This window comes from Bubalus bubalis, chromosome 11 (assembly GCF_019923935.1).
Source record: "Bubalus bubalis isolate 160015118507 breed Murrah chromosome 11, NDDB_SH_1, whole genome shotgun sequence".
Taxonomy (NCBI): Eukaryota; Metazoa; Chordata; class Mammalia; order Artiodactyla; family Bovidae; genus Bubalus; species Bubalus bubalis.
In genome coordinates this window covers 44,341,495-44,367,987 of record NC_059167.1, presented here as the reverse complement: position 1 = coordinate 44,367,987, position 26,493 = coordinate 44,341,495, and the positions used below count along the sequence as shown (strand labels likewise).

At 48.4% G+C, this 26,493-nt stretch overlaps 1 protein-coding gene across 2 annotated transcripts in view; it reads right to left on the bottom strand.

Annotated features, from left to right (window-relative positions):
- Positions 1-1,186: 1,186 nt before the first annotated feature.
- GLDN (gliomedin) overlaps positions 1,187-26,493 on the bottom strand; it is a 59,325-nt gene continuing 34,018 nt past the window's right edge. For both annotated transcript variants that reach the window (XM_044925009.1, XM_025295584.2), the window contains exons 3-10: positions 23,994-24,011; positions 23,517-23,624; positions 15,192-15,329; positions 12,823-12,960; positions 9,136-9,219; positions 7,457-7,582; positions 6,308-6,458; positions 1,187-3,252 (exon numbers count right to left, since the gene is read on the bottom strand). In XM_044925009.1, the coding sequence (XP_044780944.1) occupies positions 2,775-3,252; positions 6,308-6,458; positions 7,457-7,582; positions 9,136-9,219; positions 12,823-12,960; positions 15,192-15,329; positions 23,517-23,624; positions 23,994-24,011 (1,241 nt within the window). In that variant the 3' untranslated portion in view covers positions 1,187-2,774. The remainder of the gene's footprint in view (positions 3,253-6,307; positions 6,459-7,456; positions 7,583-9,135; positions 9,220-12,822; positions 12,961-15,191; positions 15,330-23,516; positions 23,625-23,993; positions 24,012-26,493) is intronic.

The window sequence follows — 26,493 nt, the reverse complement described above, 5'->3', positions numbered from 1 at the left end:
AAGGCAGCACCAAAGAATGTTCAAACTACTGCACAATTGCACTTGTCTCACTCTTTAGCAAGGTAATGCTCAAAATTCTTCAAGCCAGGCTTCAACAGTACATGAACTGTGAACTTCCAGATGTTCAAGCTGGATTTAGAAAAGGCAGAGGAACTAGAGATCAAATTGCCAAAATCTGTTGTACCATAGAAAAAGCACGAAAGTTCCAGAAAAACATCTATTTCTGCTTTATTGACTATGCCAAAGCCTTTGACTGTGTGGATCACAACAAACTGTGAAAAATTCTGAAAGAGATGGGAATACCAGACCACCTGACCTGCCTCTTGAGAAATCTGTATGCAGGTCAAGAAGCAACAGTTAGAACTGGACATGGAACAACAGACTGGTTCCAAACTGGGAAAGGGGTACATCAAGGCTGTATATTGTCACCCTGCTTATTTAACTTATATGCAGAGCACATCATGCGAAATGCTGGGCTGGATGAAGCACAAGCTGGAATCAAGATTGCCAGGAGAAATATCAATAACCTCAGATATGCAGATGACACCACCCTTATGGCAGAAAGTGAAGAGGAACTAAAGAGCCTCTTGATGAAAGTGAAAGAGGAGAGTGAAAAAGCTGACTTAAAACTCAACATTCAAAAAATTAAGATCATGGCATCTGGTCCCATCACTTCATGGCAAATAGATGGGGAAGCAATGCAAACAGTGAGAGACTTTATTTTTTTGGGCTCCAAAATCACTGCAGATGGTGACTGCAGCCATGAAATTAAAAGATGCTTGCTCCTTGGAAGAAAATCTATGACCAACCTAGACAGCATATTAAAAAGCAGAGACATTACTTTGCCAACAAAGGTCCATCTAGTCAAAGCTATGGTTTTTCCAGCAGTCATGTATGGATGTGAGAGTTGGACCATAATGAAAGCTGAGCACCAAAGAATTGATGCTTTTGAACTGTGGTGTTAGAGAAGACTCTTGAGAGTCCCTTGGACTGCAAGGAGGTCCAACCAATCCATCCTAAAGGAAATCAGTCCTGAATATTCATTGGAAGAACTAATGCTTAAGCTGAAGCTACAATTCTTTGGCCACCTGATGTGAAGTGACTCCTTAGAAAAGACCCTGATGCTGGGAAAGATTGAAGGCAGGAGGAGAAGGGGACGACAGAGGATGAGATGGTTGCATGGCATCACCGACTCGATGGACCTGAGTTTGAGTGAGCTCTGGGAGTTGGTGATGGACAGGGAAGGCTGGATGCTGCAGCCCATGGTGTTGCAAAGAGTTGAACACGACTGAGCGACTGAACTGAACTTGGAGCAAGTTAAACTGGATTTTCTCCTGGCATCCAAAGGGACCAGATCACATTCCACCCTTTGGGTAGTTATAAAGTAATTATCCACCAATTAAAAATTTTTAAAAAGTCACAAGGAGAAAAAAGCCAGATAACATACATTAAAAAGAAAAACTACATTAGGGTAAGAACAGTTCATTAACTGCTTTTTTTTTGGGGGGGGGACACTAAATTTTATGCTGTTCACACCCTTGTGCTATACTATAAACTCAAAGCATATAAATGACCACTTTTTAGTCTGAAACAAAAAAAAAATAACAAACAGGCTCAGGTGAATAAGCCCTTCTAAGAATCAAGCTCACTTTATTTTTCTAGATCAGGGGTTGGCAAACTATTGCTGTAAAGGGCCAGAAAATAAACGTTTTAGGTTTGGGGAGCTGTTAGTCAACTTTCTTAGAGTGATTCAACACTGCCAGTATACAGCAAAAGTAGTCACAGCCTATAATACGCCTGTGACTGTGATAATATGCAAATGCCTCTGACTGTGTTGAATAAAACTTTACAGAAACAGACAATGGGCTGTCTTTGGCCCAAGGGTCACAGTTTGCCCATCCCTGTTCTAGATAATAACCACGAATGGCACCTTTCTTCTGAAAACTGCAAAGTGCCTCTCAAGGTTCTCACTGGATTAATGTCCACTTGCACAGTATTTACTCTGAGAGCAGATCCAGATCTAGAGCAGAAAGACCCTGCAAGACCTGCAGATTCAATGTTTACGAGCCGAGCTGCAGATCGGAATGGTCAGAAATTGACAGGAACCCAGGAAGCCTGTTTCTGCTTCAGTGCAGGCAGCTATTCCTGGCTTTGGCTAATTTTGGCATGGTAATCAGGAGCTAAGGATGATGCCCACTTTGACGCTCTGGTGGCAGGTGAAGAAGCAGAGAAAGGTAATAAGTTAGGGGTAATAAGGTACCTCAACAGCCTTAAAGGGTCAGTGCAGCTTCCAAGACAATAAACATAAGTCGGCACTAAGGAATTCATTGCTCAGGCCACCAGGCTGATCAGCTCAGAGGTAAATCTGCTCAGCCATGGCTAAAAGCCAAAAATAAAATCCAAAACCAAATACATAAAAGTTGCGAGAGCAGCAACAGCTAGGAATCACAGAATTCCCTACAGGTAAGGAAATCTTGTCAATCATCTTAGCCAGCCCTTTCATATTACCAGTGGGGAAAACAAGACCTAAAGAGGGAGAGGTAACTTGCCCAGCTAGTTTGTGAAGGAATTACCAAATGCCAGCCATTTTTGAGTTCCAGTCTGTTATTTCCCCCTACAGAATCCGAATTAAAGGGGAAACACCATGTAAGCACCCGTGTCATGAGATTATGACAGCTAATTAACTGACCGCCCTTAAAAACAAGTTTCCTATCGGGACACACATGGTGCCAGAAAAGAGCTGAAATTTACTGAGGGGAATAGAATGCTTCCTATCACTGGTGTAATGCAGCTGACAGAAACTGCACAGGATAAAGCATTAAATGGCCATCTTCCCAAGAATACAAATGCTGGTCTCTCATATTGTACGATAACATGGCAAGAACAGACTGGGAAGTTCTTAGAGCAAAGTTTGCATTGATCTGTTTCCCTCCTAACAGATCAAAGGCAAACGTTATCCTCATATCTTTGGTGTCAGTGACATAGAGGATCCCTCGGGCAATGAAGGCGTTGCCGGCCTTGGACTTGGGGTACGTAGTGTTGATGTGCTGCACCACGGAGAAGGTCCTCTCCTCCAGCTGTGCGACAAGGATGCTTGAGCCGTCCGCGCTGGAAGCATAGATAATCCAAAGGCCCTTTTCATCTACAGCTATATTGAAGTACGTCTTGGAATTCGCAAAGAGGTATTTTCGATCAAAATACAAGGCATTTTCAAGCTTCAGAGTTTGGGATGTTTCTTTGCCAAATTCAAACCTGAAATGTGTAAAAAAAAAAAAAGTAGATATGAGACACCATTTTTATGGACAAAGGTGGTTTTTAGGCTCCTCTGTTAACCTAGGGTGGGGCCTGGGATTCTGCGTTTCTAGTAAGTTCCAGGTTGTGCTCATTCTGCTATTACATCTGCAACACTGTGAGCAGTGAGGATGCAGAGGCTGGTGACTACATCTCAGTGTCCACCTACTAACCATGTGACCCCAGTAAAAGTCCTTCACTTCCTGAATCCTCAGGTGTCTGCTGACCTCCTGATATGCCCTCTCAAAGCTGCTGCTGCTGCTGAGTCACTTCAGTCGTGTCCAACTCTGTGTGACCCCATAGACGGCAGCCAACCAGGATGCCCTGTCCCTGGAATTCTCCAGGCAAGAGCACTGGAGTGGGTTGCCATTTCCTTCTCCAATGCATGAAAGTGAAAAGTCAAAGTGAAGTCGCTCAGTCATGTCCGACCCTCAGCAACCTCATGGACTGCAGCCTTCTAGGCTCCTCCATCCATGGGATATTCCAGGCAAGAGTACTGGAGCGGGGTGCCATTGCCTTCTCCTCTCAAAGCTGCAAGGGGCCTTAAAAGATAATCTAGTCTGTCATTTCATTTTACTAATGAGAAAAGGAGATGTGACCAGCTCAGGAATACAGATAAGCAGTTTAAACTCAGGCTTTTGACCTCCAAGTTTGGGGGTGATTCCTCTACTCCACGCTGGAGTTTTAAGACAAAAGTTTCACAGCAGGCTCAATGAAGGAAGTCAGCAGCTGAGAGGTGAAGTAGCAAAGTCATGGCTGTAAAGTCACTTTTCTTTCTTTGGTAAGCAAGTAGATCAATGAAGTGATGGCGTGAAACCCCATGCCCCTCAGCTCCTGGAGGCTGTTTGATTTGGCAGACTCCAAATCTACATCAGAGCAAAAGTGGATTTTGATTCAGCTTCAGGAATGAAAATTCAGGGACTCAAGGCTAAACGAAAAGAAAAGCACTAGAAGGCGCCATTGAGCAGCAGAAGAACTGTGACAGGTGCAAAGCTGCGGGCATGCACCGGAGTACAGCAAGCTTGAAGCCAGTTAAGAAATCCTGAAGTAAATTTGAAAAGAAACTAGACAAGAGTGAGGGCTTGAGAAGGTCTTTCATGCCCATCTCTGTTTTCAGGGCTCCCCTTCCTCTGAATGCCAGGGATTCAGGACTGTCCGTGTCTGGTACTGGCACTGACAGTTGCTTTTCTTGATGAGGTTCATCTCTTCCAGCAAAAACAGGGTCTAATTCCAGTCTGCCTCCGATTCTCCTCCCAGACTGTAGCCAGGCACTGGAGCAGGGCCCCAGTATAGTTGTTCTAACCTCACACAAGCTTAGTGTCATTAGAAGCCACTCTTTCTTAGGGTGGCCAATCCTCCTCTGGGCCTCATTCACCCCAGAATACCCCATGTAACTGCTCTCAGTTGCTCAGTCATGTGTGACTCTTTTGCGACCCCATGGACTGTAGCCCGCCAGGCTCCTCTGTCCAAGGGATCTCCCAGGCAAGAATACTGGAGTGGGTAGCCATTCCCTTCTACAGGGGATCTTCCTGACCCAGGGATCAAACCAGCTTTGATTGAACCTGTTTGGCAGGTGGATTCTTTACCACTGTGCCACCTGGGTGGCTCTATATATATGGCAGCCACAAGGCTTCCTGGTGGTAAAGAACCCGCTGCCAATGCAGGAGACAAAAGAGATGTGTGTTGGATTGCTGGGTTGGGAAGATCCCCTGGAGGAGAGAATAGCGATCCACTCCAGTATTCTTGCCTAGAGAATCCCATGGACAGAGGAGGCTGGTGGGCTACAGCCCATGGGGTCGCAAAGAGTCGGACACAAATGAAGCAACTTAGCACACATGCACGTGCAGGGACTGAATGAGAACAAATGTCACAGAAAGCAGTGTGTGTGGGGAGAGAGGGCTTCTGAATGGGTGGTGGGTCAGTTATCTTTTCTTTTCGCGCAAGATTCTGTCTAGATGAGGTAGCCAGGAGGTGCTGAGGTGCTGAGGGAACCCAGGATGGGAGGTGGTGCAGAGGCACAGGAGGGGGTGCCTCCAGCCACGGCTGACATGTGTGTCTGATGTGGCTGGTTTGACCACATGATGTACTAGCAAGCCCATGCCCATGAAGAAATCCAGTCTTCCCTCAAGATACAGGTCTCTTGTTTGGAATGATGAAGACCATGGCTTTCATAACACTGGAATTGTCATTTCCAATGGGAGTACAGTTGGAGGGCTGCAGAGGTTCTCATCCATCTTTCCATTTGTAGTGAGGGCACGGAAGTCACCGGAAGTGGTGTCTCTCCTCTGAGGTCACAAATAAGTAGGTGGGAGGGTTCACTGCTCCCTTGATTTGCCCAAGATGATGTCTGCCTCTAAAGCCCAGCACTTGATTTCTTCTTGAGCCATGCAGACAACCTTTAGCAATTCTTGTGCTGAGCCAGGAAGCCTGAGCTGCTGTCCTGGGCCCCGACTACCTGGGTGGCCACCTCTCCTGCCCATGGGAAAATGGAGGGCGTGTGGAGGCGGCTTGGTGAGGGCTCTGTCAGGATGACAGAACCACCTGAAGGCCTTGCAGTCTCTAGTCCTCAGAGATCTCAGCTGTGACATGAAATTCTTCACACCCAACAGTTTTCAGAACAAAACCGATTTGGGGGTGTGACACCTTCCTGCCAGAGGGAGGCCTGGACTCTGCTCTTTCTTTCCCAAAGGATGAGAAAGCTTCCACCACCGTCCCCCGCACCCCCCCCCCCCCCCCCGCCCCGCCACCGTCACTCCCGGCCTCCTTCTCTCTGGCCCTCAACTTACACTTGGTTCCAGACCAGCAATAAATGCAATGGGGGCTCACTCCTTGTGGCCTGTGGTTCATTCAGTCAGCAAACCCTGACTGACCTCTGGCTGTGCGCCAGGCCCCGGGAACATAGAGGGTAGAACCACAGTCCCTTCCCTTAAGTAGCTGAAGTATGACTGAAGCGCCACGCACAGTAGGTGCCAGCTGGGATGGGTGAGGAGGGACAGCGGGGCCCTGAAGGACTCACCTCACTATGGTGTTGGAGCCTCCCTTGTGGTAGTAGAGAGAGTTGTTGTGAACAGTGTGCCCACAGCCATGGAAATAGTACGGGAGGTGGATGAGCGTGTAACTGCCATTCAGCAGTGAGGGCTGGTCTTCGAACTCTTTCACCCTGATGCCTGTAGGAGGGAAACCAGGGAAAGGCAGTCACAGCTTGGAGGTGAGTCGGGGGAGGAGGGCTAAAAGGACAGAAGGTGAGAGTCAGACGTCCCGCAAGGGTCCCTGTCCAGTTTCAAGATCCCAGGCTCCCAAACCCTAAGGCCGATTCTCTTCCGTGGATTCCTGAACCATCTTTTGAACACAGTAACCAGAGTTGCCTTTGCTCCTCCCAGGAAAATGGTATCATGCCCTCCCCTACAATTTCATCAACTTTTCTGCCACAGGCCTGCATTGTGAAGAGCACCTGTGTGGTCGCCTCCCACCACTCCAAGGGGGCCATGCTGCCTCTGTGGCCTTGCTCTTCCCTTTAGAGTCACAGATTCCCTTTCAGCTGGTCATCTGGACAGTTACTGCCAGCTGATGAGTGAGCCTGGATGAAACCAAAGTAGCATGTCTGAGCTATTGCTCTGACTAGTCGGCATGGCCAGGCCTCTTCTGGCATGGGGCCACTGCATGCCTGACCACACCTGTTTGGGACAGTGTGATGCAGTAGACCTTCGAGATGGTACCTCACCCACTCCCCTGGGCTCTCAGATACTGTGGTATCTGAGAAAAGTGGCCAAAAGGATTCTCCTTAAAGAAAGATAGCCTGTGCAAAAATAAATAAATAAATAAAAATTGTCCCTGACATTTCTTCTTCATTATGGTTTCAGGGTTTGTAAAGGGTTTATCAGTCAGGATGCTATTTGTTTCCTCCTGGACACTTTGCCAAAAAGCTGCAGTGGAGGCACCCTGGTCACGTCCCTCTTATCTGAACTGTGAGGTTTGTCCCCAGTGTGCTCAACTGAGAGCAGCATTCTGCCCACTCATTTGGGCTTTCTAAAATAAAAAAAAAAGCAATTCTGTTATACCAATGAGCAAGGATTTCAGACACAGAAACAGGATAAGCCTGAAGGGAGGCAACAAAGGAAATATAAAATTACAGCAGAGATATGGATCATCCGCCAAGTAAAAGCACCTGAGAAATGTTCAGTCACCCAGATGCGTTCATCACTCTTGTTAGCAGACTCTCTTATCCAAGTCCCAAACGTCTCTTTAACTTTCAACACTTGTATTGGACTTCCAATGGATGTGATCATGGATTCTATCAAAAGAAGAGAAAGTTACTCACCTCCCAATTATGATTGTCACCTACAAATTGGCAGTTGCCATTGGCACTTGCCCCCTACCTCTACAAGGATTAAATCATGTGCTGATGCAGCTGCTGACTTTCCACATCCCCTGAAAGGAGCTAAGGGTGGAGAGCAGAAATGAGGCACTCTGTCCTCAGTGGAGGTGGGAGTGGGGGACTGGTAGAACAAGTCTTCAGATAGTTAGATATTTTCAGGAGCTGATTTTATGAGCCCAGGCTGAAAAATTGATGCTTTTGAACTGTGATGTTGGAGAAGAGTCCCTTGGACTGTAAGGAGATCCAACCAGTCCATCCTAAAGGAGATCATTGAAATATGATCTCCTGAATATTCATTGGAAGGACTGATGCTGAAGCTGAAGCTCCAATTCTTTAGCCACCTAATATGAAGAACTAACTCAGTGGAAAAGACCCTGATGCTGGGAAAGACTGAAGGCAAGAGGAGAAGGGGACGACAGAGGATGAGGTAGTTGGATGGCATCACCTGTGTGGTGATGGCTCAATGGATATGGGTTTGAGTAAACTCTGGGAGTTGGTGATGGACAGGGAAGCCTGGCATGGTGCAGTCCACGGGGTCACAAAGAGTAGGACACAACTGAGCAACTGAACTGAACTGAACTGAAGTCATGTATCTCTTCATATGGTGGCCAGACAGTAAAGAATCTGCCTGCCATGTGGGAGACCTGGGTTCGATCCCTGGGTAGGGAGATCCCCTGGAGAAGGAAATGGTAATCCACTGCAGTATTCCTGCCTGAGAATTCCATGGACAGAGAAGCCCGGCTGGCTACAGTCCATGGGGCACAAAGAGTCAGACATGACTGAGAGACTAACACTTTCACTTTCTAAGTATCTAGAAAAGCACCCAAATCCTTCATGGTGATGACTGCTCCATGTGACTTGCAGAAACCTTCTGCAAAAAACATGTGCTAGATTGCATGTACTCCTCCTTCACCAAAATCACATATATACTGACCTTTCCCCCTACTGCTCTGGAGCAGTTTCTCAGAGCTACCTGAAACGCTTTCTCCCGGGCTATAGTCCTCATTTTGCAACAAAAGAAACATGACTCACAACTCTCACATTGTGCTTATTTTATTTTTTTAGTTCATATGACTTTAAGGTATCTGATTTCTGAGTTTTAAAACAGGATGCTTTGGGACTTCCCTGATGGTCCAGTGGGTAATAACCTGCCTGCCAATGCAGGGAACACAGGTTCGACCCCTGGTCTGGGAAGATGCCACATGCTGCAGAGCAACTAAGCCCGTGTACCACAACTACTGAGCCCACACTCTGCAGCCCTCGAACCACAACCATTGAGCCTGTGCAACACAACTACTGAAGCCAGTGCACCTAGAGCCTGTGCTCCACAACGAGAGAAGGCACCACAACGAGAAGTCCTTTCATCGCAACTAGAGAGTAGCCCCCGCTTCTGCAGAAAGCCTGTACACAGCAATGCAGACCCATGCACAAATAATTTAAAAAATAAACAGGATGCTTTGCTTCTGTACCTGCTTGTGGGGAATGGTGTTCACTGGCTTTCTCATCAGTTTTTCCAACCAAGGTGTCATCATTTGGTACAGCACATGTCTCACCTAAAACAACAAAGATAATCAGAGCAAATGCAGTTGGCACGGTGAGATGTATATAAGTTTATAACTGGTGCTTTCCGCCACCTTATTCCAGATTCAAGTTCCATAAGCATCCTTAGTTTTTGCTTGCTTGCTTTTAAGCACCAACTCATATGCTTCCAATTATTTTTCCTCTGCCTGGTGAGTTCCCAACAAGCATTTCATGATCATAGTTGCTAAGACTGTACAATCCTGAGAGGATGTCAGTAATAGAAAAATGTCACCTGAGTCAGCTATCCTATCCTCAACAACCTGGGGGAGGGGGGAAGACTTACTGACACGTTCCTGGCCACTCTGGGCAGGTGGGAATCTACCACAGTTTGTATTTTCTGGAGGGATTTTCACCCTCAGGGAAGTTGATCGGGATGAGGGAGCAGCCTCATGATGGGGTGGCCCATTTCACCCGGTCTTCCTGAACTGCCAGGGAGCAGAGGAAGAAGAAGCCTAGAGACAGCCCAGACCAGAGAGGTCGGGGCCCCTTTCCCCTCCCCATTTTCCATCTGTTTTTTTTTCTGCTGGAAGACCTGTGAGACCCAGGCCCTTGAGGGGCACCTGATTCATAGTTGGTTTGAGGCTATGACTAAGCATAGATTCATCTTCCTTAGCAAATGGGCTGAACTCAGACCTTTGGTGAAGAGGTGGCTCAGGTGGCAGAAGCGGGACAGAAGGCGGGGGTAGTGTGGCCAGTGTGGAGATGAGAGGCCACAGACCGGCTGGCCGCAGGTCTCAGCAAATCAGGCTTTCTGGGAAAGGCCAGGACCCCACTTCCCTAGGCAAATTCTGAGGGTTTCCGATCACCTTGTGGCTGCTAGATAGAGAGGAGCACCTCCACTGTCACTAGGGAAACACACAGAATAAACTAGAGAGGTGTCTTTATCAGTAAAATAGGGAGGCTCTTCTCAAACATTCCTTTAGCTGGATGAGCCCTGTCTCTCTGAAGCCCTTCTGCCATGGATGAGAGCGGTCTCAGGGCTGTTAGACTCCCCACACACAATCCTGCCTCTCGAGTTCCCCCCTGAGTTTCCACTTAGGGGCCTGGGCTTCGCACAGAGAGGGACAGAGAGACCCTCCCATTCTTAATCTGAAGAAGGGGGTCTCATTAACTCGTGCAGGACCTACCCACCAGCTTCTGAAGCTGAGGGGGTGGGACGGGGTTAAAGGAAAGGGATAGGAGGAGCAGGAGAGAGGGCCAAGCTCAGACGCTGGATGCCTGGCAGCCAGGACTCACTCCTGGGAGGCAGAGCAGAAGGAAACGGCCTCTCTTTTAAAGCAGTTTTCACAACCCTGAAGCCCAGCCTCTGCCAACCAGCCTCTTAGCAGACAGGCTAGGCTGGGAGGGCACCTCTCCAGCACCCCTCTCACTGCTGACAGAGCCTCTGGCAAGTCCGAATTCCACAGAAGCAGGGCCAGACTTCCTCTCCTCTCAGGGGATAGTTCCGCTCAGCCTGCACCCCCAGGGAGGCTGAACAAAGGGCTGATGCTAAGGGAAAGGGTGGTGTTGAATTAACAGCCTGCTCACTGCTGGGCAGGGTCATAATCAGGCTCCATTTACTGGGCATGATGGTGATATCTCTGAAAGCTCAGATTCACCCACTCTGAAACTGAGTGTGTGCCCCCCCACCAACCCAAACATCTTCCAGAAGGAACAGTGTACCAGACAGAATGAAAGAGTGTTTAGGAAAGTGGTGGAGAAATCCACAGCAAGCAAGAAAGAAACCCCAGTCAGGACCCTCTTCTCTGCTTGCCAGGAAGCCGGGCATCCAGTTGTGCCTCCTCATGGCCCAAGTTAGGGGAATAAGTCCCTGAACATCTCTGTGTGGAGAAGTTATAGCAGCATCTGAGAAGGACTTTTCATTCACATGGCCCTTGATTTCTTCTTAGCTCTCAACCTCATGGCCACCCCTGTCACAACTGGCCGAAGAACAAGCCATCCAGGCCTGCCAGAGATCAGGCGCCCTTGCATTACTTTGCCAAGAAAGGTCCATCTAGGCCATTGTTTTTCCAGTAGTCATGTACGGATGTGAGACTTGGACCATAAAGAAAGCTGAGCGCCAAAGAATTGATGCTTTTGAACTGTGGTGTTGGAGAAGACTCTTGAGAGTCCCTTGGACTGCAAGGAGATCCAACCAGTTTATCCTAAAGGAAATCAGTCCTGAATACTCATTGTAAGGACTGATGTTGAAGCTGAAACTCCAATACTTTGGCCACCTGATGCGAAGAGCTGACTCATTTGAAAAGACCCTGATGCTGGGAAAGATTGAAGGCAGGAGGAGAAGGGGATGACAGAGGATGAGATGGTTGGATGGCATTACCGACTCAATGGACATGAGTTTGAGTAAACTCCAGGAGCTGGGATGGACAGGGAGGCCTAGCACGCTGCAGTCCATGGGGTCACAAAGTCAGACACGACTGAGCGACTGAAATGAACTGCCCTTTGTTGGCTTATTCTCAACATGTGGATTTCTGTCTCCGAAAGGAAAATGCTCCAAGCAGGGGCTTTGCAGGCAGGCACACTGGGGTTTGAATCCCAGCTGTTGCTTACTAACTGAGTGACCATGGACAGACTACATAGCTCCCTGGGGTTTCAGCTTTGTATCTGTGAACTGGTCAGAATACAACTCCTATATCTTAGGGCCAGTGTAGAATTAAATGAACTGAGCACTTAGCCCTATGTCTACAATGTCGCTAGCATTGTTAGCAAAGCTTAGAGGTGGTGATGGCAGTACTGGGGTATCTATGGGGAGTTAGACGATATGAATTTCCCCATCGTCTCCATCCGTCCAACATCAGTCAGGCCCTCCATGCTCCAGAGACGGTGGATCTGGCAAGAAAGATGAATAGTCTGGTGATGGTTCAGCCTTTATAGAGAATCCACCTGCCAAATAGGAGACCTGAGTTTGATCCCTGGGTCGGGAAGATCCCCTGGAGAAGGGAATAGCTACCCCATCCAGTAATCTTGCCTGGAGAATTCCATGGTGGAGCCTGGCAGGGTACAGTCCATGGGGTCGCAAAGAGTTGGACACGATTGAGCGACTAGCTCAAGTGAAGGAAAAGGGATGAGGGCAGGAGGCAGGAGGCCCAATTCTAAACCTGCCACCAGTCCTTACCCTGGGCAGGCTGTTCGGGCCTCCCAGGTCAGTGGAGAGGGGGAGGAGCAATCAGATCAGATCAGATCAGATCAGTCGCTCCGTCATGTCCGACTCTTTGCAACCCCATGAATCGCAGCACACCAGGCCTCCCTGTCCATCACCAACTCCCAGAGTTCACTCAAACTCACGTCCATCGAGTCAGTGATGCCATCCAGCCATCTCATCCTCTGTCGTCCCCTTCTCCTCTTGCCCCCAATCCCTCCCAGCATCAGAGTCTTTTCCAATGAGTCAACTCTTCGCATGAGGTGGCCAAAGTACTGGAGTTTCAGCTTTAGCATCATTCCTTCCAAAGAAATCCCAGGGCTGATCTCCTTCAGAATGGACTGGTTGGATCTATCTGGTCACAAAGTCTGGGTGAAGCCTGAGAGCTTGGGATTGTTAACTGAAGAGGTGTCTCCCTAGGGCAGGGGTGTGTGACCTGGGCACTGGCCGTTGAACATGTTTGGCTGCCGAGGGCCTTTGGATCTTCTGCTTCCAGGGGGACCCGGAGGACCCGGAGGGCCTTGGGGCCCAGGTGGGCCAGGTGGGCCAGGTGGGCCTTGGTCACCTTTGGCACCTGGAGAAAGAGAGAGAGAAGCAGGGGTGGGAGTTGATTAGAGAGCTGTAAGCAGAGATGGGTTCCACACAAGGGAAAAGGAGATGGAGCTGCTCCAGGGAGGCTGGCTGAATCCTGGACAGTGGTCCTCCAGCACTCACTCACACAGGGTCAAGGGAGCTCCCACAGAAGGTGATGAGTTTCAACTAGGTGCCAGGAACTGTGCTGGGAAATTTAGAAATCTCCCCTTCGTCCCTCCCAAGTACTCTGTGAGGCAGTACCAGCAGCGTCTCGGGTGACCAAGGTCTCAGGGAAGTTCAGGGCTTTGCCCCAGGTCACAGCTGGAGCAGAGCTGCCCCCCACCCGAACACTCAGGGTTGTCTCACTCCTTAGCTCATTCTCTTTTTGTTGGCTGATGTTGGGAGATCTCAACCCTGACTGTTTATTAGAATCACCCAAGGAGCTCAAATACAATTATAATGCCTGGACCCCATCCCAGATCACTTCATCAAAATGATGGAGAAGCTGGTCATCTGTAGTTTTTAAAACCTCCAAGGATGCTTCCAGGCATGAGAAACTCTGCTCCATGTTGTGGAAGAGATCGGGGGCGGCTGTCCAGCTCTGTGACCTTGGGCAGGCAGTGTATCCCTCTGAGACTGGGTCTTCATTTCCAGATTCTCATACTCCCTGCCCTGCCCACTGAGGTCACCAGGGTGAGTGCTCTGATGGTTGGTTTCCCTACACATCAGCAGGTGGAGTCACTACACACTTCTAACTTCAGGTGGCCGTGTGGGTACAGCCCTTTGCAGGGGCCTTTGGTTCTGCAATTTGCATAAAGATGCCGCTAGTCTGGGATATTCAGTCCTTTGGTTCTACACTCCTTTCCTGGGCTGACTGGTGATCTGAGATCTCTTTAGCTGCCTCTTCCCAGCCCCACCAAATAGGCCTTTTCAGCTGCTTTAGAACTGAAGAAGCAAGCAGGGGTCACAGAGGCTGAGGGTGGTTCTAAGCCCCCAGCTGAAAGGGCAGAGATCATGGCAGATGTGGTCCAGCCCTCCTATTCCTTCTCTGCCCTCTGGCCAGAGGACACACTGAGCTCTGGCCTGGTCTCTAGAGTTGGAATACACTCAGAGCTGCTGCTTTCCTGAATGCTTTGTGGTCACCCTCATTGGTTTGGTAATATAGGGGTGTGTGACATTCTGGATGTGTAGATTTCCCATATAACTGAATATAACATGATCTTATAGTTTCAAAATATATTCACATATATATATATATATATATATATATATATATGAATCCTGTCAAAGCACCTCTTAAATCTTACATATTTTGTGCACAACCTCCTTTTTTTGGAATAAGGCATGCTAAACCTAATTTGATTTTTCCTGGGTGCTTTGATCTTCACACAGTACCTGATAAATGGCAGGTGCTCAAGAAATTTTGAAAGCTGGATGGGGCATTGATTCAGGGTCACTGTCCTGAACGTCCATCGTCCCGGCTTCTCGAGGACAGATATCATGTCTTACTCATTTTCATATTACCATTTTCAGCTGTTACAGCAAAGTCCCTAATTCATAAATGGTGTTCTCTGATATTCAAAAATGCTTATTGAACACATGAATAGGATAGTTATGCTTTTCTAGTACAAATGGTCCCCAAAGTAAAGTGCTTTTAAAATTCTGCCTCTTCCTCCTCCATGACCATCAGCGGTCACTTACTCTTTCCACCATGCCTTTGCCTTTCTGAAGCTTGCTGTGCCACAGACATCAATTATCTGCTTTTAACCTGGGCTGGAAACCAGATAAAGAAGATCAGGACCATGTTTGCCTCAACCCTATGTTAAGAATCTTAGGATAAGGGTCTGAACATGGCCTGATCTCAACTCTGAAGCTTGTACTTTCTGTCTGTTGTCCTTTGAAATTTCCCACTTCTCTTGTTCTGGATTGTGCTGGATTTAACAGATATTTGGGAAAAGGAAGTTTCCTTCTTCCTAGATCCATCCAACTATGGCATAGTGCTTCATCTCAACTGCTTATGCTTAGATCTCAGATTTGGTCTTACCAACATTGGGCTTACATTACACATGGTTTTCTCCTCGTCAAAAGCACAGGACTGTAAAACATGCTATGAAACAGAGGGGCATCTAGGGCAGATAAGGAGAGATGACCCAGGGCAGCCTTAGTACAAGAAACCAGGATGGTTTCCAGGCCCATTCACCCCAGGAGAAGACCACAGCACCAGCCCCTTACCTGCGGGGAGCACATCATTGGACACGTCCCCTTTGTCTCCCTTGTCACCCTTCTGCCCTGCTGGGCCCTCGTTTCCAGGCAAGCCCAGCTCACCAGGGTCTCCCTTTTCCCCTGGAGTTCCTGTGGCTCCAGGTGGCCCTGAAGGGAAAAAAAAAAGATTTATGAGCCTGTTGTGCAGGAAATTCTGGTATACTACTTTGTAATACTGTGCTTTGTGTTTTTAAGGTGAAGCAAAACCAAATACATAACACTTCATAATCATTTTAGGACAGCAGCAAGGTACAAATTCATGAAAGAATATACTTCTAGGTAGTTCTGTTGAATTTTTTTTTAGAGACATTTTGCTGGGCCAACAGGTTGGAGATAGAAGGAACCCCAAGAGGGACAGTCACAGTAAGAGCAGAAAGAAGGGGAAGCCTCATCAGAAATCTGCCCTCCCCATCCCAGGAGGGAAGGCTGAGCACTTGGAGGATTTTGTTAGGCCCTTGAACAGTGGATGTTGTCATCTGCATTATCTGGTGTATCCCTCACAATACTGGGGTGGTAGGCTGGTCAGTTTTCCTTACTCTCACTTGGTAGAAATTGGAAATAAGGCCTACAACAGAGGCTGCTAAGTGAGCAGCAAAAATCTTGATTCCATCTCCAATGCCCTTTTCTGTGACATTTGGATACAAAATGTTTTTAAGCAAAATAGCAAAACAGGTCACACTGCTTTAGGGCAAGCATTATGAAGGAAGGAGATAGTGTGAACAACAGGTAATGGACAAAATTTCTGTCTCTGCCCACAGGGAGACATCACTACAGGAACCACAGTCCTACTAGGAGTAGTCAAGATCAGGCAGTGACTCATTGCAGATTGCAAAATGGGCAGCACAGCATTCTGATGCCGGGGAGAAAGGAAGCCAATCTCACGCATCATATGATGCCCCAACTCGTAGCAGCTTCCACACAGCAGCTTCGCTGAGGTGAGGAGACAAAAAAGTAGAGTTTGGGGAGATAAAGGTGGCTGGGATTCATGGGACAGAATATGAGAGAGGAGGTCATTGTGTAGAAAGAGCTCTGGTGAACTTCAGAGGGGTTTCCTCAAGTCTTTGGCAGAGTAATAGTCGGTATAAGGTGAAAGTCTACCAGGCAGGGAAAAGAACGAACAGAAAGCCACTCACTATACGGCTCTCAGAACTTGAACAGGAAAGGGTCCTCATTCCCGCCAGTCAAAGCAGAGGGATCTCAGAAAATGGCAGGCTGTGAGGTAGAGTCCTTGGAAAGACTTGTCTTAGTAGTGAGGCTAAATTAGCTCAACAGTCAAGGCTGCTGTGGATCTATCATAACAAACCTTAAAAATACTGAGCAGTAAGCTTAACTGCCTGCCAGGATAGAATTCAAAATCTGAATCACTTAGTCAATGTAATGTAGCATATTAATAATTTAAGCAAGGAAAAAATTACATGATCATCTTGATGGATATAGGAAAGACATTTGATAAAATTCAACACCTATTCTGAATAAAAATTCTCATCACACTAGGAATAGAAGGAAATGTCCTCAATATGAAAAAGGGCATCTATGAAAAGAACCTACAACTAACATCATCTCCAGAGCTTCCCTGGTGACTCAGATAGGAAAGAATTCTCCTGCCAATGTAGGAGACTCGGGTGTGATCCCCAGGTTGGGAAGATCCCTGGGAGGAGGGCATGGCTACCCACTCCAGTATTCTTGCCATGGACAGAGGAGCCTGGTGGGCTATAGTCCATTGGGTCACAAAAAGTCGGACATGACTGAGTGACTAAACAACAGTAACAACGTCCCTAATAATGAAAGACTAAATGCTTTCCCCCTAAGATCAGGAACAAGACAATGGTACCTATTCTTGTCACTTTAAATAGAGTACAATAAAGCAAAGAAAAAGAAACAGAGGCAAACAGATTGGAGAGGGATGCATTAAAACTGTCTTTTAGAAAATTTATTTAAAAGCTGCTAGAACTTAGGAGCACCTAGGGATACTAAGAGGGAAAGTGATTACTTACTATGTGCAAAGGTACTGCCAGATATGGATAAATTAATATGATATCCCATTGCAGGCATTGTTTGTTCATTTTGACAAGAGCCTCCTGGAGATATCACTCAACAGAGATATTTTTCAAAGGGGCAGAGATTTCGGGTAACAGAGAAGAGCCAGAGGCAAGTTTCAGTGAAAAACGTCAGTTTCTCTCAACCTCTATAACCAAGAGGCCTTAGGATTCATTGCTTTTTCTAATTATGCGGCCAATCCCAAGCCCCTTCTTAAAGGTTCTGGCTGAGTGCCCCACCAGCTTGGCGAGTCCCCATTCTCCAAATGTCATTTTATGACATCGCCACTGTCCTCCCTCCAGATTTAAAATCAATTCTGATCCCCACCCCCAACTTCCTACCAGCTACACAGGATTCCTATATAACCATCCCAAGAGAATCATAGAATTTCAGATAGGAAGGCATCTTAGAGGTCATTTAGATTAACCTCCCATCCAACCCTGAACACCTCTCGACCCCACCTGATTGGCTCTTCTCAAGCCCTTGCAGCAATGGGGAGGTTATTATTAATAAATCGTGTCACACCACAGGTGGCGCTGGAATACCCTGCACTGCCATCCTAGCCCATTATTCCCTAAAATGTGCAACTGGCACTCCCAGCACCTTTTCTCTATGCCGAGGGGGTGATAAGCTCTATTAGAGTCAAGGGAGCCTACACAGACCATCCCAAGGAAGACAGCAGCGTATGAAAGAACCTGAAAGTGTTGATCACTGTTAAAAAATGCAACAAACAGGGAAACATTTGCTCAATTTCTGCCAATGGAATTGCTGGGGACACGGTGGAAGAGCATGTGAAGAAGAGCAAGGGAAGCGCCTCAGTGTAGGTACTGGAGGCTGTGCCGTGGAGTCAGTCACATGGTGGAGGCAGGTCCCACAATGCATCTCTCACACCACACTGAGATCCCGTGGCTGGGGGGTCACCTCTGCCCACAGTTATCAGGACATCTTTCTGGAAAGAGGTTCACTCACTGAAAAGCCCTTAATCAGGGACCTCTGCACGAGCGGACGTTCTTTTGTCAGACTTTTAAATAGGCAATTTGGCACATTATCTGAAGGACACAAAAGATGAGAACGTTGCCATAGAGTCCAGCCAGCACAATGCACCCGAAGATAACTGACACCTTCGAAAGGTGTCGTGTGACGCACATTCAGCAGTGCTCAGGGAAATGGTATCTTCTAGTTACTTGAGGGTTTTCTTTTTCAAGCATTTATTCTAGTCACAAAGAGCCTTTGGCATCACCGTTCGATTTCCTCTTCTTTTATTCCCTCCTTTCATGCATTTTCCCCCTTTCTCAAAAAGGCCGGGTGTGAAACAGGAGAACATTCTCACAGCTGTCATAATGCACAGGGGCTGGTGTTTAGTGCTCAGGATATTAAGCACTTCTGCTCACGGGTGTATTTTGACGCTCAGCTGTGTGTGCACATGATCACTTTCTTCAAGAAAGGGGAGGGGACGTTCTGTCTATGTAGTCTTCGCCACCTCCACAAAGTCTTCCCTCTTCTTGGTTGGTGAAACCACCTTGGCCGTGCCCTGGCCGTGGCGTGCAGAAGTACACCACCACCTCATCACGTTCGCTGGCAGAGGAGCCAGATGTGGCACTGTCTGCCTTCCCTGACTTGGCTATGGGCAGGCACACTGTTAAACACTGAGTGGCCTGGATCAGGGCAGTGTCTGTCCCATGACTGCTGGCAGGCTTGGAATCAGCACATTCTGCAGGAGAAGAAAGGCCAAACTCTGTTCGCCTTGCTTGGGTGCTGGGTGTGGCTTTCTGCTGTTTTCCTTTCCCGTCAGCAGTGCCCACTCAAAACAAGTCATTTTCCCAGCTTTAGAGTCTGGGGTTGTGTGATCAACTGGGGTCAACGCCATCTTCACTGCAGGGGGTGAAGGAGGACATCTTATTTTTGGCAGCACCATCTGTCACCCACTGAGGCAGAGGAGATGGGAGCTGAGGGTGTTATGTAAAACCCAGACCCAAGGCTGGGGCGAATAAGGAGGAGGATGTTTATTTCTGTTTTTGTGGGGACTCAATTTTTAGAGAAAACACTAAAGCATTAACTCTTGAGTGAGAAAGTGAGAGGCAGATGGAAAGAAAGAAAATGCTTGGTTTTGGGGCATAGCACGTCAAACTTCGGAAAGGACGCTGTTTGCAAAACTGACGCCGTTTAAGTCCAATTCTCTCTAAATCTAAGTTGATGGTTTCAAATAAATGTAGGCATTTCCACTCAGATTTCCTTCCCCACCCTTTGAAACAACACCACCACCTAATATCTAAAACGAATGCAGCACTTGCTCTGTGTCAGACCCTATTCTAAGCACTTGATATATATATTTTATATATAAATTTAATCCTCCTAAAAACACTATTACTATTCTCATTTTCCAGTTGAGGAAACAGGGCGATTAAGTAACTTGCCCAAGTGCACACAGCTAGTAAGCAGAAGAGCTGGGATCCAAACCAAGACTTCAAGCTCTGACTCTGGCCTATTCCACTCTTGTTCTTAGTATTCCTAAGATCAGAAAGTGAGGGTTAGCTTCATATTTCAATATCCTGGAAACAACTGTTCATCTGGAGCTCTAAACTCTGGTATCATTAGGTTGGTCTTCTTCTCAAGAGCCCACAGTGGCTCCCGGCTGCCTTCTGCAGACACAGAGCTAAAATCCCTGCTCCCTCCCCACCCCACCATCCTCACCTGGGGCCCTTCTCATAGGCAGGGCCAGCCTCCCGAACAGTGCCTCCAAGTAGGGCCTTTCCCTTCTCTCCTTGCAGTGCCCTCCCCATTTCCCCTCTATTTATTTCCAAGGTGTGGAACACACGTCTCTCTTGTCCTTTACACTTAGCTCTACAGTACAACTCATCCTCTATACAGGATCCTATTTGTCCATTATCTGCACAATTAAGTTCAGATTTTTCTTCTGGCAGCATTCCCTGTTGTACAGTATAAAGCATCTTCATATCAGAATAACCAGTTACAGAATTCATGCTGTATATAAACTATCTTCTCTTCCAACAGGACTGCAAGCCCTTATGGACAGAAACTATGTCCTACTGTTCTCTCAGTTCTTTCCTGAGCCTTAGCTGGGGTTGGCTGAGAGCTGTGTCAAACAACAGGATACACAAGGCACAGTCTCTCCTTCACAAACACTGGAGCAGACTGTTTCAAAACTAGAAGCCATGTTAGAGTTGTTGGAAGCCCTGCTCCTCAGTGTACAGGTGAGGAGACCCAGGCCCTTGAAGCCAGTCAGAGTTCAAGGCAGGTGCTCCCAGAATGCCTTTCCTGGCTCCCTTCTGCTTGCAGAGCAGGGATAATTCTTTCTGCCTGACACGTGGATACTTGATGAACTGTGCATCCTGCCTGTGTCCTAAGGGCTTCTCTGAGGGGCTAGCGCCTTCCCACCCTCCTGGTGAGACTCAGAATGAGGCTCAGCAACATCCTTAGACAATTAATAGCACTAGCTCCCAGTGCCCGGGCTTCCTTCCCCCTGCTCCTGCTCTGTGGCACCTCCGGTAATGCCTCTTGGACTCAACCCCCTCCAGCCTGGAAGTGTTCTGTGCTGTCGTGTTTAAGAGCAGGGGTCCAGGAGTCAAGGCCTGGAGTCAAGCCTGCCTCTTATGCTTATTAGCTTTTGGACACTGGGCATGTTATGTCCACTAGTTCAACAATGACTTGATTGCCGCCTTCACTGGGTGCACCAGGCTCTGGAGCCTGGTTCTCATGGACCTCACGTTCTCCCTAGGTGGCCAGACCATCAGCACAACAGCGAGCAACACGAGGAGAGGAGTTCAGGGAGGGATCTATGCTTCGGAGGAGAGCAGGGGATGTAACTGAGCTGGTGAGGCGGGGGCCAGACAGGGAGGTCAGGGGCGATCTTGAAGAGGAGGAGGAGGTATCAGCTGCAATTGCTCCAGGTCACGGATGGGCGGGGGCACAGCGGTGCACAGGCCCTGACAGAGGGCCCGGGCCTGTTTGGAAAATGGAAAGATGAGACTTCTTCATCTGGGAAAAATAAGGCCCGCAAATATCCCCATCTCCTGGGGCTGTTGTGAAGACTCAGTGAGGTAAATGTAGAGCGGACTTAGTAGAGTGCCTGACAGTTAATGTCAGCTATTAATATATTACCATTGTTAAGAGATCACCACTAGAGTGCACAGCCTGCTGCTGCTGCTGCTGCTAAGTCGCTTCAGTCGTGCCCAACTCTGTGCGACCCCATAGACGTGCACAGCCTAACCCAGTCCTATCTCTGTGGAACACAGGCTCTTTAGCCTGTTTATGGAAACAGCACTTGTTGTTCCCTCATTCTGGAAGGCATGCCCACTCCTCCCCTCTCCCAACCCTGCCTGCCAAACCACTAAAGATCCCGGAGCTCTCTGCTGACATCATGGCCCCTCCTTCTCCATGGCCATGACCCTGGCCCTGAGGGTCACATCCTGCATGTGGCTGGCAGAGAGACCCAGGCCACCATGCAGAAGGCTCTGGAAGGGCCTGGCCCCCGCCTCCCACCTCACCTGGCTGTACGTCCCCTCCCCCAGCTGCCCCAGCAGGGCCTTGGCAGGGGTGTGCACTCCACTTGGGCCACCGTCTGCCTTGCTCTTGTCCCTCAGGTCTGACCTCAGACATTACCTCTTGACCCTCTTTCTCTGCCCTGCTTATAACATACTGTTCTTTCCTTTCTGCACCTCACACCGTGATTACAGATGTATCTGATTGTTGACTTTATGTCTGCCTACCCCCCAAAGACAGAAAGTTCCACTATACAATAGGGGCTGCATCTATTTTGTTTCCGCACTAGCACCGGGAACCCTCTCAATACATGCCTGCTGAGGAATGTCCCCACCCTCTCCTAGGGTTCCTCCTGCTGCTCAGCCTGTCCTTGGCTTCCTTTGCTGGCTCCTCCCTTCTACTTGGTCACTAGATACTGCTGCTCCTCCTGGATGGGCCCAGGCTCTCCTCTTGGGTGGCTCCCTCCCGAAGGGGCTGGGCTCATGGCCCAAAAGCCCATCGCCTCAGGTGACTCCTTAAGGACCTTGAGCCCCAGGGTCTCCTCTGACTGCAAACCTGCATCTTCAAAGCCCTCTGACACCTCCTCATGACATTTCAAGGCGTTTCAAACTGAGCACATCCCATGCTAGGACCTAAGTCGGTCCAGGGCTCACTATCTTAGGGAAGAGCCGTCAGGCAGGAGGAAGACCTTGGAGTCAGCCTTGGTGCTTCCCTCCCCCTTCCTACTTATATTTGCCTTCCTCAAGTACTGCTGATGTTACCCCCAAAATATCACTCAGCTCATCAACCTTTGCACATCCCACCTGCATCCCTTCTGCCTGCCTGCTGAGTAGCCTCTTCACTGTCTCCCTGTCTTGGCTCCCATGCTTGCTCGAGTTTGTCCTTCCCCAGTGGGGGTATCACAGAAAGGCAGATCTGATCATGTCACTCTCCTCCTCAAAACCCCTCTGTGGCTTCTCATGGCTCCCAGAACAAAGCCAGTTCCTCTCTGCGGCCCTGCCAGCTCTGGCCCCCTCCTCCCACTCCCTGCAATTACACTGATCTCTGGGTGGGATGAGAATGCATCCTGGGCCCAGGAAGGGAGCAGGGGAGGGCATTCATAGCCCCGGGGCTTTGGCAGGGTGGCGGGGACAGCACAGCCCTTGCTTTCTAGTCAGATGGTCCAGGCTAGAGTCTGAGCTGGTCGAGGGCTGAGCCATGCTCCCAACAGCCCGTCCTTAGAGAAAAGCTTTTCACAGCTTCCTCCCTTCCCTCCTGCAGCCTCCCTTGTATGGCTGCCCAGGGAGGTATGCAGGGCAAGGGGCTGGGTACAAACCCTGGTTCTTAAAATGCCCAGGGCTAACCTGATTTGGCTGTGTTACCTCTCTGGTGTCAACTTGACCACATTCACCTCTCATTCTCTCTGTCCAGCTACCCTGGCTAGGGCAGGAACTGACCCCTGAAAGAACTTGGGGTACCAGTACAGACACTCTTGCCCCTTCCATCTGTCTGTTGGTGTCAGAGCAAGCAGAGGCGTGGACATCAGTTCCCAGGAACACTGCTTCTCCCAGGCAGCCTGGACATACACCGTCATCAGGGTTGGACCAGAAAGGAGGCCCTTATAGCCCCAAGACACAGCGGCTTCCAGGCAACACTTAACCGGCCTTGCATTCAGAGATGCAGCACTTTTCCCCACTGCATCAGCGTTGGCTCATCCAAAATGCAATGATGGAGACAAAACAACCAAGGGATTTAATTAGAAAAACTGTGCCTAAATACCCATTTTTCCTCTTTTTCCATTGGCTCCTTTTTCGCCTTTTGGGCCCTGAGGACCAGGCTGTCCGTCTGATCCGTTGTGTCCTGGTAACCCACTGACTCCGGGAGGCCCTGCATCAAAACATGGGAAACGGGAACACTGAAAAAAATTTTCACTGAAGTTAACATTATTTCCTTTAGTCAGTGAGACTGGGCAGGCATCAATGCCTTTCCCAGAGCTTATCCTGCTTCTTCCTTTCCTTCCCCACCTTCCCCACCACCACCCAAAGCAGTGTCAGATAGGGAATGGTGATGGCAGGCTCTCAAGTAGGAGGGAGCAGGAGAGCTGGTGACTCCGGTAGAAAGAAGGTAGGGACACAGCTGTAGTCAAGGCTGCCTCTGGATTCTTCCCCCCTCCCTGCCTCAGTCCCTTCTGAGGGATCCTGGGGAGCCAGCCACCCACATCCTCCCTGCAAACTCAGAATATCTATAGGTTCTTACCTGCTGGGCCAGGTGGTCCTACAACAGAAGAAAAATTTAGATGATAAACCACAGATAGATGTAAGCTAACTCCCGAACCCAAAGAACAAAGAGCATCTTCCCCCTCTTAAAACATACTGATCATCTATGGGCCCAAAGGAATTGCCCTGTGCCTTTTATTTAGAACTCAGTATATTTACCCAAAGAGCCTTAAAAACAATTAGACAAATACCCATAGCCCAATCAAACCCACTTTTGCTCAAGTTCTAGTGGACTAAGAATAATTTCTAAGTTGCATCACCATAGACTCCGAAGTCAACTTAATTACATGAGGTTTGGTGACCACGTGGGTGGGCCCTGCTGCAGCCTGTGTGCAGCTAGGTGTCAGGAAGTGCTGCATTTGCAGGGCTGAGAGCCAGCTGTCCTGGGAGCAGCCCCGAATGCACTCATCCAGACAGCCTGTCTCCTCTGGGCCACCCAGGGGAGTTGAGAGCAAAAGCTGGTTTGCTGGGTTTCTATTTTGTTGCACAAAATTGCCTGAGAAAACCTGAGGGCTCAGATCAGGTAACAAATACCTTTCTTCATTTGTAATCACCCTAAAAAGGATCTAAGGTGTTCAGGTGAATCATTTACACATAATCTAACACAATAAATTGCTCCACAAACAGTTTTAGTGTCAATTATTCCACTTAATAAGCACTCATACAGACCAGTCAGGTTGCAACATGAACAGCTGAGGGTCTTTGTTTCTCTGACCACATAAACAATCAGCAATATTGGAGTGGGTGCGTGCAGGCTCAGTTGCTTCAGTCATGTCCGATTCTTTACAACCCCATGAACTGTAGCCCACCAGGCTACTCCATCCATGGAATTCTCCAGGCAAGAATACTGGAGTAGGTTGCCATGCCCTTCTCCAACTGGAGTGAGTAGGTCTGTCTAAAGATCCAAGTCCTGTGACTTTTCAGAAAACCACCATTTACAAAGCACTTACTATGTGCACCAAAATCTACCCATAGAAACCTTGGGACTTCCCTGGTGGTCCAGTGGTTAAGAATCCGCCTAATAATGCAGGGGACATAGGCTCGATCCCTGGTCTGGGAAGATCCCGCATTCCTCAGCACAACTAAGCCTTTGCACTGCAACTACTGAGCCCACACACCCTGGAGCCCACGTCCTGCAACAAGAGAAGCCACTGCAAGCAGAAAACCATGAACTGGCCGCAGTGAAGACTAGCTCCGGCTTGCAGCAACTAGGGAAAGCCAGTGTGCATCAATGAAGACTCAGTGCAGGTAAAAAAATTAAGAAAATAATTTTTTTTTAAAAAAGAAATCTTGGTCCTTGAATCTGTCGTGTTTACAATCGAACTGAGGAAGGTGAATACTCTGACACCACAGTGAGATATGAGGGAGCAACAGAGAAGCAACCACAGAGGTGCTGGGACAGTCTGGGCAAAGGGCAGTCTGAGCAGGACTTCAGAGAGGGTAAGCCTTGAGTTGTAGCTTTGAAGACCCAGGGGGCCTGAGACAGTTGCAGGGGTGAGGGCTGGGCACCCCTGCATGAGACCAACTGGAGCAAAGGTCCAGGGGTGAGCGAGAGGAGGGAAGCTGGCCCAGCTGGAATGTGTAGTGACGAGGCCGGGGTACTTGGCGGAGGGATATGGCACAGCAACACTTGAAGGCCTGGTGGCGGAGCATAGACAGTATCTGCAAGGCAGCGCGGAGCCATAGTAGAGTTTTAAGAAGGGAAGATGACACTGAAATCAGTGCGCGTTTGCGATCCTTTCTGTAGATGGAATACAACTAGGGAATGAGATGAGAGAGAGAAAGAGGCGGGGGTGGGGGTGGGGAGGAGAAACTATCCATAGGATGTTTGTAGTTAAAACTCGGGACAAGGTTGAAGATAAATGTGGTTGGTGACTGTAGCGTTCTAGAGGGAGCTAGAAATGCGAGAGGTATTTTCAGCAGAAGAACGGGCAGGACTCCATGTCTGGTTGGAGGCAAAACAGAAGGCCTCTCAGATGATTCGGTGCCTGGATACTGATGAGCCTATTTGACAGACTTGAAAACTTTCAAAAGAGCAAGTGTTTGACAGTATGCTTTATATATATATAGTCCTATATTGCGCAAAAATGATTTGCTGAAAATGGCACGGCATTTTCTAGGATCAGGGTAGCCTGTAGTCATACCACCAGATGGCGCCACAAACGCCCTGCTGAGGATGCAATGTGGACTTTCCGTAGCTGTCAGACAGAAATCAATCCACAGTCAATCCGGACTGCTGATAGAGCCAAAATCAGATGTGCAGGTTGGTAGAAAAAAAGGTGAACAAGCAAGAATCAACTGTATATAGTAGGTTGCAAGAGTTCTCAGGACAGTCCATTGCCGTGCAATGGAGTATTAGAGAGAGGTCCTGGCCAGAGCTGTATACTTAGGGCACATTAGTTAGGGCCAAGGATATTGGTATGATGAGGTGCTTAGATTAGGGTTTACTGACCCTCACCCGACGTCCTTGACATCCTACG